Source organism: Coenobita brevimanus, chromosome 57 (genome assembly GCF_032717465.1).
Source record: "Coenobita brevimanus isolate Jiangsu-jjx chromosome 57, ASM3271746v2, whole genome shotgun sequence".
Taxonomy (NCBI): Eukaryota; Metazoa; Arthropoda; class Malacostraca; order Decapoda; family Coenobitidae; genus Coenobita; species Coenobita brevimanus.
This window is the reverse complement of record NC_137010.1, coordinates 20,090,021-20,107,329: the sequence shown is the minus strand read 5'-3', so window position 1 is coordinate 20,107,329 and position 17,309 is coordinate 20,090,021. Positions and strand designations below refer to the sequence as shown.

At 44.4% G+C, this 17,309-nt stretch overlaps 1 protein-coding gene across 1 annotated transcript in view; it reads right to left on the bottom strand.

Moving 5' to 3' along the window:
• The window catches only part of LOC145402113 (ADP-sugar pyrophosphatase-like), a 35,231-nt gene that overhangs the window by 6,501 nt on the left and 11,421 nt on the right, over positions 1 to 17,309 (bottom strand). Inside the window, exon 4 of the mRNA XM_080274231.1 lies at positions 2,855 to 3,021. Coding sequence (XP_080130357.1) covers positions 2,855 to 3,021 — 167 coding nt within the window. The remainder of the gene's footprint in view (positions 1 to 2,854; positions 3,022 to 17,309) is intronic.

Sequence of the window (17,309 nt, the reverse complement as noted above, 5' to 3'; positions counted from 1 at the left end):
AAGTCAAAATGGGGAAAGCCGCGGGAATTGATGGAGTGTGTGGTGAAATGCAGAAGCATAGGGGACAGATAGTAATAGAATGGATGTAGAAGATGTGCAGATTGGCCTGGGAGGAAGGTAGAGCCCTGGAGGACTGGAAGTCTGGTATAATCATTCCTCTGTACAATGGAAAAGGGAAAAAAGAAGTGTATGGTAATCATATGGGCATCTGTTTTCGTAGTGTAATAGGAAAAGTATATGGCAGGATACTTACTGACAGAGTTAGGGAAATAACAGAGGAATTAGTTGGAGAAGAACAGGGAAGTTTTAGGAAGGGAAGAGGCTGTGTAGATCAGATATTCATTCTTAGATATTTAGTAGAAAAGTTTCTGGAGAAGGGAAATAAGTTGTATGCGGCCTTCGTGGATTTGCAGAAAGCGTATGACAGGGTGGGTAGACAAGGATTGTGGAAAGTATTTAGAAAACATAAAGTAGATGGGAAGTTGTTGAATGCTGTGAAGAGTACATATGAGGGTGCTAAGGCTGCAGTGAGTGTGGATAGCGAACTGATTGAATTTTTCTATTTGAAGGTTGGATTGAAACAAAGATGTGTCATGTCTCCATGGTTGTTCATTCTGTATATGGATGAGGTTAGAAAAGAGATACAAGGTAAGGCAGTGGATGCTGGAGCAGCCCTAATGAAAGAGTGCAGTTTGTAAACTCTCTGTACTGTTGTTTGCAGATGATACTGCATTGTTAAATGAAGTCGAAGGGGAGCAGCAAGGCTTGTTGGATGAGTTTGGGAGAGTGTGTAAGAAACGGAAACTGAAGGTGAAAGTAGGGAAAAATAAAGTTATGGTCTTCGTGAGAAGTGAAGTCAGTGAATGTACAGTGAGGCTGGATGATGAGGAAATGGCAAATGTGAGTGCATTTAAGTACTTGGTTAGTGTGACGAGAAAGGATGGAAGTTTAGAGGGTGAAGTGCTTGACAGGGTACAACATGGAAGAAAGGTTGCTGGTTACTTGAAGGCAACTGGGAAGTGAGCATGGAAGTGAAAAAGTTACTACTATTGTGATACCAACTCTAACATATGGAAGTGAAGCTTGGACCTTGTTGGAGGGACAGAAGTCAAGAGTGAGAGCAGTGAAAATGAGATCTGAGAGGAGCATGTGGAGTCACATGGAGAGACTGGCTGACAAATAAGGAAGTGATGGAGCATTGTGGTGTGGAAGTGGATGTGATAGGAAGCATTAGGAGAAACACACTGAGGTGGTTTGGCCTCATGGAGAGGATAGAGAGTGAGAAACTGACAAGGAGAGTGTATGTGAGTGAGGTGGAGAGGGGGGGAGGCCAAGGATGAGATGGAGGGATAGCGTGGTGAGGTATCTGAGAGAGGGGGGTGTTAGCTGGGAGCAGGGCAGTGAAACAGCGGGGTACAGGGCGACGTGGAGGCAATTTGTTTAAGGCCACCTCTTACAGGCTTAGGAATCTGGCAATAGATAATAAATAGAGTCGTATCATTTATAAAGGCTCCAATATGCTTGCATGTGTCAGCCTTGGTCACCTAATGGTGGCTCTCCATGCTGATCGATCACTGGCAGCATCCCTATTCAGTCTCTTATCAATGAGGCCACACTTTATGACCTTGTCCCAGGTCTTTTACAGTCTGGTTCTTGGAACCCTACCCCTGATGTTCACACCTCTCACTCTCCAAACCCAACTGCCATCCTCCTTCCTCTCTAGATAACCAAATCATCTCAAGTTTCCACTCCACATCACAGCCCATCCTTCCTCTCAACTCTTTATTCATAAACCTAGCCCCTCCAAGCCTCATACTGAAAGGCACACTACACATACACCTAATCATTATCAGTTCTGTACATTTTGGGCCTATGAAAATCCACTTCCTCTCCTGCCCAGGTCTCACTACCATACAACATTGCACTCATAACACTATCTATCTATATCTATTGCCAGACACCTCAATCCCGTTTGGGGTGGCCACAAACAAATCGCCTCCAAGTCGCCCTGTCCCCCGCCATTTCACTGCCCTACTCCCAACTCACACCCCTCTCTCTCATATACCTCTCCACCCCATCCCTCCATCTCATCCTCGGCCTCCCCCTCCCTCTTCCCCCCTCCACCTCACTCACATACTCTCTTCATCAGTCTTTCACCCTCCATCCTCTCCACATGGCCAAACCACCTCAGTGGTTTGGCCATGTGGAGAGGAGAGCCCTCTCAATGTCAGGAGACAGCTCTCCCTCTGTGCTAAGAGATCTTTGCAGGCAGCATGTGTTAGAAGTGTAATGAGACAATCAGAATGAAGGTAAAGGAGTGAACAAGAAAGTACAACTTGTGGTGAATTAATTTGCATGAATGAGTGCGAAGATTCATAAATGTCAGAGTGAATGAGAGTGAATGAGTAGTAAAATGGAGCAAGAAAGTACTTGACTAAGTCCAAAGTCAAGACATGCTTTCATCATATATTACTCCTTATATCTGTAAAAGTATTTCCTTGACCCTTTTCACCTTCTCTCTGCACTCTAATCTACCTGAACCCATACAACATACCACACCACACCACCTGTTAGTTGCAATCTGCCTCCTGCACTCCTCTCCTCTCAGCTGTGAAACTACTGGAGTTCAGACTTTGCACAAGGAGAAAGTTGGCAAAGCTAAGTGTTAAAGCCGGAAGCTTGGCTGCCAACTATACAGGCACCAGTATACACTGCAAATTTATGCATCAAGGGATACAATATTCATAAAGGTTCTCAAGGTACCTGGGTTGGGAGGGACAGAGACAAACGTAGAAAGACAACGAGACAGACACAGATACAGAAGAGAAGGGGAAAATAATACAGCTGTACAGACATGCAAAGTGACAATGCTGATGGTGCTGCTGGAGATGCCCGGGTCAAGAGCCACCGGTCGGCCACTGTCACCCTTCAGCCTCCCAACAGTGTGCCCAGTCAGCCCCGTCTCCTCCTTCAGTTCCCTCAGCGCTGCCGTCATCACACTTTCACCATCATCAATCAGTCCTCAGAGAAGGGAATAAAAAGATAGTCCTCACTGAATCTCTTTGCAGCAATGGTCAAACTAAAGCTAAAATTAAAACCATCTTATTTAGCTGATTCCTTCAGCTCCTTCAATGCTGCTGCCATCACATCACCATACTGTCAGAGACTGTGGTGAAACTAACAGTTAAAGGTGGTGCTCAACAAACGCTTTGGCAGCAATGGATGAATCAGAGTAATTTATCCAAGCTAATGTCTGACAATTTAAATCAGTTTCAGAGAAGGTAATGATAGCAAAAACTGTTAAACTACCTCAAATAACTTTCTGAATGAGATGAAAAGTTTATTTCTTACTCCATCATTACAGAGGTTCCTCCTACACTGAATAACATCATGGAGCAACAGCAAGGATTGTTCATTCATTCATTCATCATTTAATCCTGTGTTGCCCCATGAGGAGCACAGAAGCCTGGGGTTAGGGAAGTCAGTCCTGACACTTAAGATGAGAGTGACCAGCCTCACTCATCCCTGAGAGGCATTACGTGAGCAATAAACCCCAACCACCCCTTGGAATATAAACCTGCACTGGCTCAACCTGACTGGAATGCCTTAATTACCCACTAAACCATCGGGCACCATAATTTGGTTAAATGATTATCCCCCAGCATACTAAATGGTTTCCTGGTGTAGAGAAAACCATTTTTCTTGTCACTCAGTGTAGAATCACCTGTAGAAAGAAGGAAGAGGAAAGAATGAAGGAATGAAAGACAGAAAAGGAGGGAGGGTAAGAAGGAAGAGAGGAAAGGGCAGTCACCCGAGAGAGCAGCACTACATCAACTGAGTGGCTGGTGCTACCACTAACAGCAAAGAATCAAATCAAATTAAACAGCACTGTACAGTATTGAAGGGGCTAACAACAAGTTTCTAACCTCTGCACTCCAAGAGGTATTCCTTGAGATAAACAAAATCACTGAGTGGTGTTAAAAACTGTGTACGTCCATACCCAGATTCATTAATCATGGTGGGGATGAAAAATAGGATTAAAAACCCATATTAAGGCTAACCCTTTCAGTAGTGATGACTTTCATATTCCATTCTCATTTTCATTAGATAATTTTATTCAGCTTAGAGATCCATTGTAGTAATGGGATAAGAAACAATCTCCAACAACCCATTTTAGAATGTTAACAACATGTAAACAGTATCTTATTTTTGTTGTCACAAAAAAAAAAAAAAATCTGCACAGGAAAGACCCTGCCCTTCCCAAAGGGGAGGAGTTGACGAAGATTGTTTTTAATGTTTTCAGTACCACAGGCCTTCTCTAAGATGAATAAAACTGTCTGGGAGAAAAAAAAAAAAAAAGTATAATCACATTGAGGTAATTCACGTGGTTTCATTATGAGTTAATTTTCATCATGAGGAATTAGTTGGAGAAGAACAGGAACGTTTTAGGAAGGGAAGAGGTTGTGTAGATCAGATATTCATTCTCAGGTCTTTAGTGGAAAAGTTTCCGAAGAAGGGAAAGAAGAAGTTGTATGCAACCTTCATGCAAATGGAGAAAACATTTGACTGGGTGGATAAATAGGGATTGTGGAAATTATTAAGAATATATGGAGCGAATGGGAAGTTGTGGAATGCCATGAAGAGTATCTATGAGGGTGATATGGCTGCAGTGCATGTGGACAGTGAACTGAGTTAATTTTTCTATATAAAGGTTAGACTGAAACAGGGATGTGTCATGTCTCCATGGCTGTTCAATCTGTATATGGATGGCGTTATAAAAAAGATACAAGGTAGGGCAGTGGAAGTTGAAGCAGCCCAAATGAGAGAGGGCAATGTGTGGACAGTCCTTGTACTGTTGTTTGCAGATGATATTGTGTTTAAGCGAAGACAAAGGGGAGCTGCAAGGCTTGATGAATGAATTTGGAAGAGTGTGTAAGAAAAGAAATCTAAAGGTGAATGTAGGGAAGAATAAAGTTATGGTCTACAAGACAAATGATGTCAGCGAATATACAGTGAGGTTGGATGAGGAGGAAATTGAAAACGTGAGTGCGTTTAAGTACTTGGGCGGTGCGAGGAGTAAGGATGGAAGTGAGGGTGAAGTGCTTGAAAGGGTACAACAAGGAAGAAAAGTTGCTGATTCTTTGAAAGCAGTGATAAGAAACAGGGAAGTAAGCGTTTCGTTTTGTTTTTGAAGGCTCCAACATGCTTGCATGCATCGGCCTTGGTCACCTAATGGCGGCTGCCCGTGCTGCTCAATCTATGGCAGCCTCCCTGTTCAGTCTGTTGACCCAGAGGTCACACTTAATGACCTCATCCCAAGTCTTTTTCAGCCTACTCCTCGCAACTCCACCCCCAATATTAAAGCTTCTCATTTTCTGCACCCAATTATCATCCCCCATCCTCTCCACATGCCCAAACCATCTCAATGTACATCTCCTCATCACAACAATACACTCCAGTCTCATCCTACCTCAACTCTTCCATCATTAACCCAACCCTCCCAGGCCTTACACACAGGGACACACTGCACATCCACCTAATCACTGTCATTTCTGTGCGTTTGAGCCTGCAAATATCCTCTTCCTTTACTGCCCAGGTCTCACTACCATACAGTGTTACACTCCTAACACATGCATCATACAAAGGTCCCTTAGCATGAAGGGAAAGCCCTCCCAACGTCAGGAGAGGAAAAAGCTCCCTGAACTTCTTCCAACCACTTCTCACCCTAGCCACAAAACTAGCTCCAGCCCCACCTCCAGCACATAACATGTCTCCCAAGTAACAAAACTCTTCCACACACTCAAAAGACTCACAAGCAAGTTTAATCTTTTCATGCCTGACAATCTCTACCTGCTCTCCCCGACACACCACGCACATAAAATCAGCATTATCTCGCGGTCTACTGTAATACCATTACATCTCTTATGCACCCATAATCACAAACACTGCACAAGATGGAATTACCTCCCATGCCCTTCTGGCAAATTGCACATGGCCACTCTCCCTCTTCTTTGACAGTACTACCACCAACCCTAGATATCATCACTTTTTTTTATCTTCATTTACTCTTAAGCCCTTGTGCCCTATACCATCACTCCACTTCCTGAATCTTTCCTCCACCTTCCTTTAATCCTCTGTAATAAACACCAAATCACCAGTATACAACATCTCCCATGGGAGTCCATTTCTGAAGTTACATGAGAGGGCTTCAAGTACCATGATAAACAACAATGGACTCAATATTGACCCCTGATGCACACTATCATTCACAGAAAACTCATCACTCAAATTTCCATTCACTCTTACATGGGTGCGAGCACCCACATACATGGCCATAACCAGCTACTCCTCCATCCCAACCTTTCTCACTGCCCACACACTATCATTCACGGAAAACTCATCACTCAAATTTCCATTCACTCTTACATGGGTGCGAGCACCCACATACATGGCCATAACCAGCCACTCCTCCATCCCAACCTTTCTCACTGCCCACCTCACCACCTCTCTAGGGACTCTGTCAAAGGCTTTTTCCAAATCAACAAAAACAAAATACAGACCCCTTTTCTTTCCTATATATTTTTCCTGAAGCTCTTGAACAATGAATATTGCATCAGTGGTCCCCCTGCCTGACATAAACCCAAACTGCATCTCATCAGTATTCACTCTATCTCTAATCATACCTTCTAGAACTCTCTCCATTACCTTCATTATCTGATCTAAAAGATTTATACCTCTATCATTTCCTCTTCCCAGGACATCACCCTTCCCCTTGTACACATTTACAATTATACTCTTCAGCCAGTCATCTGGGACAACACACTCATATATAATCATATTTATCAGGTCAGTGACTAACTTCAATCCTGTATCTCCTGAGGCCTTCAACATTTCAGTACACCTGCTGCCTTCCCCACCTGCATCCTGCCTATTGCCTCTCTCACAGTAGCAGCATCAATCATCAAAGGCCATGGGCCAAACACTGGATCTGCTGGCTCCAAACCTTCCCTGTCCCAGTCAAACTTCTCATTCAACAACCGGCTATAATGCTCTCTCCATGCATCTATAATACTGTATCCCCATGGTTCACCTCTACCCTTCCATCATCATTCTTCACACACTGCTCACCTATAATATCCCAATTATCCCTCTTCACCTGAACTGCCACCTGAAATATCATTTTCTTCCTTTCCACACTATTCAGGTTATCAAGTAAAAGTCTCTGTGACTCAGATTACGTCCTGTATACCTCTCTTCTAGCCCTACGCTTGGCAGCCAAGTACAGTACTCCTCTTTGTTACTACCCTTCTTCCATTCCTGGAAAAGCATTCTTTTCTCCTTAACTGCAGCTTCTACACCCTCATCCCACCACCAAATTACTTTATGTCTTGATGGACCTCTTGTCCAACTGCATACTGCATCAATAACTCTCAAGAGGTTGATCTTGAGGGCTCTGTACTGTTCATTAACGCCTCTGTCAACGGCTCCCTGTTCAGCCACCATTCTCCTCATCTCGCAATTGAAAGCATCCCTTACAGCTTGGTTTTCCAGCTTCTATATTTTCCTCCTAGGTACACAAGTCCTCTTTTTCGTTCTTTAAACTCCATGTCACATATCAATATTTTGTGCTGCTACACACACTCCTTGCTTTCTATAGCTTTAACTTCCCTCACTAACCTCCTATCAGCCCTCTTGACCAGAAAATAATCTATCTGGCTGCTATTTCCCCCAGACTTGTATATAATCAACCTACTCTCTTTTTTCTTAAAATGTGTGTTGTACACACTGACCTCTACAGTATGGATAGGCTACCTCCACCGCAAGCGTGTGAATTTGGCCGCCATACTGAAACACCCGCACTTGTAGCTTAGAATACAAAAACATATATGGATTATTGCTTTTTTTTTTTTTTTTCTGCCTAGTTCAACAAATTACTGTATATAAGGTACATTTAGCCAATGAGTATGAAACAACGCCATTGGTTACTGTAGTGCAGAACCTACCATTTATGGCACTAAGGCAGAGAAAGGTAATGACAGAATGGGAAAAGATATTGTAGTATTAACATTTAAAATGATAGAGATGTTGAAGCTGTTTTACAGCGAAGTAATGGTGTTGAAATGGTGTGGGAAGTCTTTAGACTATCCACGCTATGAAACCGGATGTCCAAACTGATAAAGGCTGGAAGACACATGGAAATATCTACGAGAGTGTGAAGAGAAGAGAAGAGGACATGGAGAGAAAGGCTGGAGATAACAGCCCCTTTTAGTAGCCTCACTCATGCTGGGATACTGGGGAAGAATCTTCCTGTCCCTCCCTCCCCAGGAGGCAGTAATCTTATAGAATTAGCAACAACAGAAGTGTATGATACATAGGACTACTGGGCCTTGGAAGCAGGCTGTGAAGCCTATGCCCAGATCTGAACACATAAAATATATATATATATATATATATATATATATATATATACAGTAACCCCTCCAATATCCGGATCAATAGAGCCATCAGTAGGTTCGGATATTGGTTTCGTCCGGATATTGGGCCCCAGCTTATGGACTTGTACTTACGGACCCTAACACAGAGAAACACCTATACAACTCCCTCCGGACATGCATAGCACCTATTTAACACCCAAATCACACCAATAAGGCACATAAATGACTGAAATAAATGCAATAGAAACATAAAATGTGGGTTTAGAAGTATGTTCATACATTAATAAACATTCTGGTACTTATGGACTCTAACCGAACCTAACCTAACCGAACCTAACCGAACTCTGAAAACACATTCCTACTGCACATGCATGAGGTAAGTTTAGTATGGAAAGAAGTACAGTATGACACTTTCTGGTAAGTATAGTATGGGAAAAATACAATATGAAACATTCTGGTAAATATAGTATGGGAAATAGTACAACATGAAACATTTTGGCTACTTACAGCAAGTCCCTGGCCACCTCGATGAATAACCGCCTCCTCTCGGACTCTGAGAGTAAGAACGATTTCCTGAAGCACTTGCACTACACTCTTCCTGAAGTCTTGCACTGAACTTAGTCAATAACACACAGAAGTCCGTTCTTTTCACAGTGTTCACTTTAGTCCAAATAATGTTCCATTAAATTTAAGTGTTGCACATTAACTTTTCCCAAGTTTTTTTAAGTTTCCAAAGCCAAAACAAAGAAGGTTAGTTACGTTAAATTTCTTTTCTACTTAGTCTTTTCTCCCAACTTGAAAACCTTAACACAACACACCGTTTTTTTTCACTGCACAACACTCAAAATTCCCGTGTGGTCTAGTGGAGAAGTTCTTGCTGTTTATTCACTGTCAGAGCCCGAGAGTATCACTGGCAGGCGTCCAAGGGGTGCATCGGTGGGTAGTGGTGATGGCGTACCGACTACAGAAGACTCTGAAGACAGCCGCAAACTCACGTCGAGCGGTGACTTCACTGTAGCTGATGTGCTGGGCTGTGGCTCGGAGCATGAGGGCCTGTCTTGGGGAGGCAACGGAGTGGAACCAGGGCTTGGCACAGCGGGGGTCACGGGCCTGAAAAAACTGTCAATCGTTGACTGACGCAAGGACCGACGATTCTGGCGATTGATGATGCGCTGCCGGAAAGCACGCACTTCCTCCACGAGTCCCAAGGGCCCCATCTCCCCTGTCGCAGTCCGGGTGTTCCAGGTAGTCTAGGACGAACTCTAGATGTTCCCGGAGTGCGCTCAGCTTGGGGATGGCTGGAGTAGTGTCCTGCTGGGCGGAGTCTGCATCATCATCGCCTCGTTCGTCGGAATCTTCAAGTTCGGGACTGACACCAGCAACCGAAGACGCGATCTCGATATCAGACAACGTCTGATACCCAGGATCGCCTCGTCGTCGTCCAACCACTCACGAACATCGTCCACATCAACATCGTCGCCGTGCGTACGTAGCCGTGCATGGAAGTCATCCACGTCAAACCCTAGGAAATCGTACTCCACATCTGTTCCGAGAAGCAGATGAGACCAACCATTTTCAAGAGTTTTCACAGGGACTTCCTTCCATGCACTAGCCCAGTTGTACAGCGCAGACTTGATGTTGTAGCGGCGAAGGTTTTCCAAAGTCCGCTTGCCTCGAGTGTCACGTCCTTCCCTGCGCTCGTCCTCGTCCTCGAGAACCACCATCACCTCGTCCAGGAACTTCCGACGGTACAGGCACTTTGTTGCCACAATCACTCCTTGGTCCATTGGTTGAATGAGAGCAGTCGTATTAGGTGGCAGAAACATGCACCTAATACGGCCATTCTCAGCAACCAAGTCCTTGTCGCACGGGTGGGCAGGTGCATTGTCGAGGAGAAGGAGAGCCTTTACCTGGTCGCGAGGAATTCCCAGTGTCTTCGTCTGGTAATGTATGACCTCCTTGACGAAGTGATGGTGAAACCAGTCTTTGAAAATCACAGCTGTGAACCATGCTTTCAAAGAATGGTACCATACGACAGGAAGGACATCCATCACCCCACGAAGGCACCGAGGCTGCTTTGCACGGCCAACAATAACGGGCTTAAGCCGGTGCATGCCGTTAGCATTGGCACAACACAAAGCAGATATCCGTTCCTTAGAAAGCTTGCGCCAGGTACACGCTTCTCCGTCTCATCGGCGAGAGTGTTCGTTGGCACCGAGCGATAGAATAGGGCCAGTTTCGTCAGCGTTATAGACTTGACCGAGAGTGAGGCCTCCCTGTCGATCAAGCCTTTCACCTTGTGCCGAAACTCGGCCCACTCCATCTTCGTTAGCGTCCAATGCTTCGCCATGTGCTTTACGGTTAGTAAGGCCATGTCGCAACTTGAACGCGAAGAGCCAACCCTCGGATGCCTTGAAGTCTAGGGCGTCGTGAAGCCTTGCAAACTTCTCAGCAGCAGCCTTCAGCTCCGTTCCACGTACCATCACACCAGCTGCACGTTGCTGTCGATACCAAATCAACGTGGAGCGGTCAATCTCTGCATACTTGGGGGTAAACATAACCTTCCTCTCCACGTTGCGTTTGCTTCTCGACGAGAAGTCAGCCGTGTACTGCATGAGCTTGTCTCGGGAACGCTTGATATCGAACAAAGTCGACCGGGCCAGGTTGAACTTGCGGAGAATGCGAGAGGAAGACCAACCCGCATCAACCTTCTCCAATATCTCCCGTTTCTTCTCCAGAGTCAACACCACTCTCTTCCTTTTCTCAGGAGGCGGGGCCATCATCACACACACTAAAAGTAGGGCAGAGAGCAGCAGGAGGCCTTGCAGCAAGTACGGCACCACCACAAAAGCGAGCACGTGGGCAGCCATGGCGAAGAGCATAGGTCCAGTCGCGGTGAGAGACAGGCAGGAAGTGGGGAGGATGCAGCGGCGCTCTATCGGACGTCGGAGGAATGACGAACCAAAACAATGCTCTCACGCGGCGCGCGCGGCAAGTTCAAATTACGGACGGCAAAAAATCGATTTTTTTTCCATTTTTTTTTGGATTTTCGGACCATTTTGGGAATGTTTGATCCCAGGACGATAAGGTTCGGTTAGTGGGGATGTTCGGTTATTAGGCGTCCGGATATTAGAGTGATTACTGTATATATATATATATATATATATATATATATATATTTATATCTATCTATCTATTATCTATTGCCAGATGCCTCAATCCCGTTTGGGGTGGCCACAAACAAATCGCCTCCAAGTCGCCCTGTCCCCCACCATCTCACTGCCCTGCTCCCAACTCACACCCCCCTCTCTCATATACCTCTCCACCCCATCCCTCCATCTCATCCTCGGCCTCCCCCTCCCTCTTCCCCCCTCCACCTCACTCACATACACTCTCTTCGTCAGTCTTTCACCCTCCATCCTCTCCACATGGCCAAACCACCTCAGTGTGTTCCTCATAACGCTTCCTATCACATCCACATCCACATCCACACCACAATGCTCCTTTATATCCTCATTCGTCAGCCTGTCCCTCCATGTGACTCCACAGGCTCCTCTTAGATAACTCATTTCCACTGCTCTCACTCTTGACTTGTGTCCTTCCAACAATGTCCAAGCTTCACTTCCGTACGTTAGAGTTGGTATCACAATATTGTCATGTAGTAACTTTTTCACTTCCATACTCACTTCCCTGTTTCTTATCACTGCTTTCAAAGAACCAGCAACCTTTCTTCCCTACTGTACCCTTTCAAGCACTTCACCCTCCAAACCTCCATCCTTACTCATCACACTACCCAAGTACTTAAACGTACTCACATTTTCCAATTCCTCACCATCCAACCTCGCTGTACATTCACTGACTTCACCTCTCTAAAAGACCATCACTTTACTCTTCCCTACACTCACCTTTAGATTCTGTTTCTTACACACTCTCCCAAACTCATCCACCAAGCCTTGCAGCTCCCCTTCGTCTTCACTCAACAACACAGTATCATCTGCAAACAACAGTACAGGGAGTTTCCAAACACTATCCTCTCTCACCAGGGCCACTCCAACATCCACTACCCTACCCTGTACCTCTTTTATTACCCCATCCATGTACAGATTGAACAACCATGGAGACATGACACATCCCTGTTTCAACCCAACTTTCAAAGAGAAAAATTCACTTAGTTCACCATCCACACGCACTGCAGCCTTCGCACCATCGTACATACTCTTCACAGCATTCAACAACTTCCCATCTACTCCATATATTCTTAACACTTTCCACAATCCTTGTCTATCCACCCTGTCATATGCTTTCTCCAAATCCATGAAAGCCGCATACAACTTCTTTCCCTTCTTTAGAATCTTTTCCACTAAAGATCTAAGAATGAATATCTGATCTACACAGCCTCTTCCCTTCCTAAAGCCTCCCTGTTCTTCTCCAACTAATTTCTCTGTTCTTTCTCTAACTCTGTCAATAAGCATCCTACCATCCACTTTTCCTATTATACTAAGAAGACAAATGCCCCTATGATTACCACACACTTCTTTTTCCCCTTTTCCTTTGTACAAGGGAATAATTATACCTGACTTCCAATCCTCCGGGACTCTACCTTCCTCCCAGGCCAATCTGCACATCTTCCACATCTATTCTACTACAATCTCTCCCCCCATGCTTCAGCATTTCACCAAACACTCCATTAATTCCTGGGGCTTTCCTCGATTTAACTTTCTTCATTGCGTCCACAACTTCTATCCTACTGATTTCTTCCTGTTTTCTCACCTCCCTCCTTCTCCCAGCCATTCCCCAGCCACTTATACTCGCATTACTTCCATCCTCTATGTTCAACAATTCCTTAAAGTGTTCTCCATCTGCTCACTTTTTCTCCCTTTTCCACTAGTAATCTACCATTTTTATCTTTCACTCCCCTGCTAACTTCACTTCCACCCTGTCTTACTCTTTTCACCTCTTTCCAGAACATTTTCTTACAGTCCCTCCACTTTACACTCAAATTCCTTCCAAGTTCCTCATCCACTCTCTTCTTACTCTCTCTTACTAATCTTTTCACCTCTCTCTTTCTTTCTACATATAACTCTCTCTTCCGCCTCTCAACTTCTTCCACACCCCTATTTCTCATCCATTCATTGTATGCTTTCTTCTTCACCTCTTCAGTCCACCACGCTGTTCCTTGCACCCCCCTCCGTCTTCTCTTCCACACACCACATCACATGCTGCACATATTTCTTCTGTAAATATCCTACACACACCTTCCACGTCTCCCATCTGCTCCAATTCATATTTGCCCAATCGTTCCTCCACTTCTCTCTTATACTCTGCCTTTTTCTCATCTTGTAACCTTTCCACTCTCCTTGCAACTACTCCTTCCTCTTGTCTTTCCTTTCTTCTATTCCTCCATCTTACTTGAATTCTAATTCTGGCCACCACCAAGTAGTGGTCAGAAAGTCCACTCCCCCAGCCTCTATACACTCTTGCATCCATTACACATCTTCGCATCCTTTCATAAATATCTTTATTATGAAATGTAATGCCATCTCTCTTTGATGAATTCCTGTGCCCATTTTTGCATCCATAAGCTGCACAGTGGACCATGCACTAAAAAACCCACAGAGCAGCTCAGTACAAAAAACACAGGCATCAGGCGTGGTGTAACATGGCTGCCGCTAAACCAGCACTGCCCTGGCAGCAGACACAAATTACGCAGTGCTATCCATGAGAAATCCTCTCCATACCAAAGAGCTCAGTGGTTGCATACAATCATGTTCATCGCCTTCCCAAACTCAAGTATCTTTCCCCTTCCTCATTTCTTGTGCCATATGCACATCCCCCATGCACTCCTTCATATCCTTGAGCTGCTTCACCTACATAACCATTTACGTTCGCTCCCAAAACCACTCTATCTATCATCCCCCATAACACCTACTACAGGTACTAAGTCACCCCAAAATCTATTCTTCTCTACCTCATCCAAGCCTACCTGTGGAGCATATGCCGATATAATTGCAAACATCATTCCACTGAACAAAATTTTCACTGCTAATATCCTATCCCTTACTCTCATATAATTCATAACATATTCCACCCATTTCTCAGCAACCAACACACCCACACCCCAAAATCCATCTGTCCCCCCCTGCATGGAAGTGAAAAAGTTACTACATGACAGTATTGTGATACCAACTCTAACATATGGAAGAGAAGCTTGGACCCTGTTGGAGGGACACAAGTCAAGAGTGAGAGCAGTGGAAATGAGTTATTTGAGAGAAGCATGTGGAGTCGTATGGAGAGACAGACTGACAAATGAGGATGTGAAGGAGTGTTGTGGTGAGGATGTGGAGGTGATATGAAGCATTAGGAGAAACACATTGAGGTGGTTTGGCCATGTGGAGAAGATGGAGGCAAGCGACTGACAAGGAGTGTATGTGAGTGAGGTGGAGGGGGGGAGAGGGTGGGGGAGGCCAAGGATGAGATGGGGAGATGGAGCAAAGAGGTATATGAAAGAAGGGGGTGTGAACTGGAAGCAAGGCAGTGGAATGGAAGGGGACAGGACAACATGGAGGCAATTAGTTTGTGGCCATCCCTTACGGAACTAAGGCATCTGCCAATAGACAGACATATATGAAATGGAAAATGTGAGTGCATTTAAGTACTTAGGTAGTATAATGAGTAAGGATGGAATTTGGAGGATGAAGTGCTTGAAAGGGTACAACAAGGAAGAAAAGTTCCTGGTTCTTTGAAAGCAGTGATAAGAAACAGGGAAGTGAACATGGAAGCAAAAAAGTCATTGCATGACAGTAATGTGATACCAACTCCAATGTACGGAAGTGAAGCTTGGACCTTTTTGGAAGTACACAAGTCAAGAGTGGGATCAGTGGAAATGAGTTATCTGAGAGGAGCATGTGGAGTTACATGTAGACACAGACTGACGAGGAAGTGAAGGAGCGTTGTGATGTGGATGTGATAGAAAGCATTAGGAGAAATACACTGAGGTGGTTTGGCCATGTGGAGAGAATGGAGAGAAAGAGACTAATGAGGAAAGTGTATGTGAGTGAGGTGGAGGGGGGGAGATGGAGGGGGAGGCCAAGGATGAGATGGAGGGATGAAATTGGAGCAGTGTATGAGCAGTGGGTGTGTGAGCTGGGAGCAGGGAAGTGAAAAGGTGGGGGACTTGGTGACATGGAGGTGATACTTTTGTGGCCACCCCTTGAGGTATTAAGGCATCTGGCAATAGATAGATAGATAATCTTGATCATGTTTCTCACTATTACCTGTATATATTTTGAAGGCCTGAATGATAAGTGAATAATGATATGGTTTATTTGCACATGGCAGTTGTTCTTTTGTATCATCCTTTATCTTATTATGTTGGTGGTTTTAATCAAATAAGGCAGAACACTGATGATCTATATAATAGTAATCTGGAACTTTGTTTTTCACATTTCAAATATCCACTCACTCGATGTAGTACTGCCTACTTCTCCCTTCACCTTTATCACTTTTTCTGTGTGCCCTCTCTCTTCCTATTTCTCCCATCTTTCCTGTCACTTTTTATTACTCTTCATTCCTCTTCAGGTGGCTTTACAGGGAGTGACAGGCCAAATGATTTCCTGTAAGCCATAACCATTATATGGGTGGTAACCATATAACCAACAAATACACATTTTCTACATGTCAGCATGTGGGTTGGGAGAGGGTTAGTGTCCTTCCCAGTAAAACAACTAACTCAAAGACAAACAACCACTCCATACGGGATTAAGGTGTCTGGCTATAGAGAGATGACAGTTGCTCTGATTTCAGGAATGAGTTATTTTTGTCCCTATAACCTCCAACCATGACCCAAAAGCATGTTGCACTTAACTTTGCTCTTGAAGTACAGTAACTACTCACTTAACATGTGTTCATTTACACTTTTCAAATTGAAGTGGCTAATTGGGTTGTGAGCACTTTTTGAGCTTTTTTCTTATACATACAGTATACTGTACTTATTTTCCCCCCTCATAACTAGGCACTCATGATATACAGCTAAGAGTCACTACTAGAGCAACACCCTGTGATGCTTATTTCTGTACAGTAACTTTTCATCTCTATCATCATCTCTGATGCCTTTTTCACCTCTGAGAATCTCACAATTGGGGATGGCTATGACAGAACCCCATCTCCAGGATACTTTGTCGTCACATAACCTGGATCCACTTCTGTTATGGCCATCTCCTGTCGGAGAGTTCCCAGGCAGGACAAATAAAATAAAAGACATGCCTTTGGAACAAAGAGGTTAAGCTTTTGTGATATACAATACACCCTTACCATTACAACTACGATGCTGCAAAACCAGAGATGACTGTACATTTTTGAGGACTTAAATGACTGGCCAAAAATGCACCTTGTGGGGTGGAGGTTTTTAATAATTAACAACATTCCACTCTGCTGAGCTTTGTAACCTGACAAAGCTCAGCACAGATGTTGTTGATGGTCAACCCCAGTCTGTCTCGCTGAGCAGACCCATCAACCATAGGCACGCATCCGCCCCTACAGGGCCCTCCCATGTAGTAAACCAATGTTCTCTTTCAGCTGACAGGACCTTGCCACAGCATGGAGCATGGAAAAGTGTGGAGGTTTGGTTTCTGGGTGGACACCATATTTGTATCTATCCACGCAGTTAGTAGGGGCACCATATCAGGCTCCACTTCATCCTGTAATCTGATTATATGGTTACCACCCAGTGTTGTAAATGGATTTCTGAGTTACATGAAATCATTAGGCTTATCACTCACTGTAGAGCCACTTGACGTGGAAAAATGAGTAATAAAAACTAACATGAATGAATCGGAGAAGTAGGAAGAGAAGAATTCACACACAGAGACAGAATTT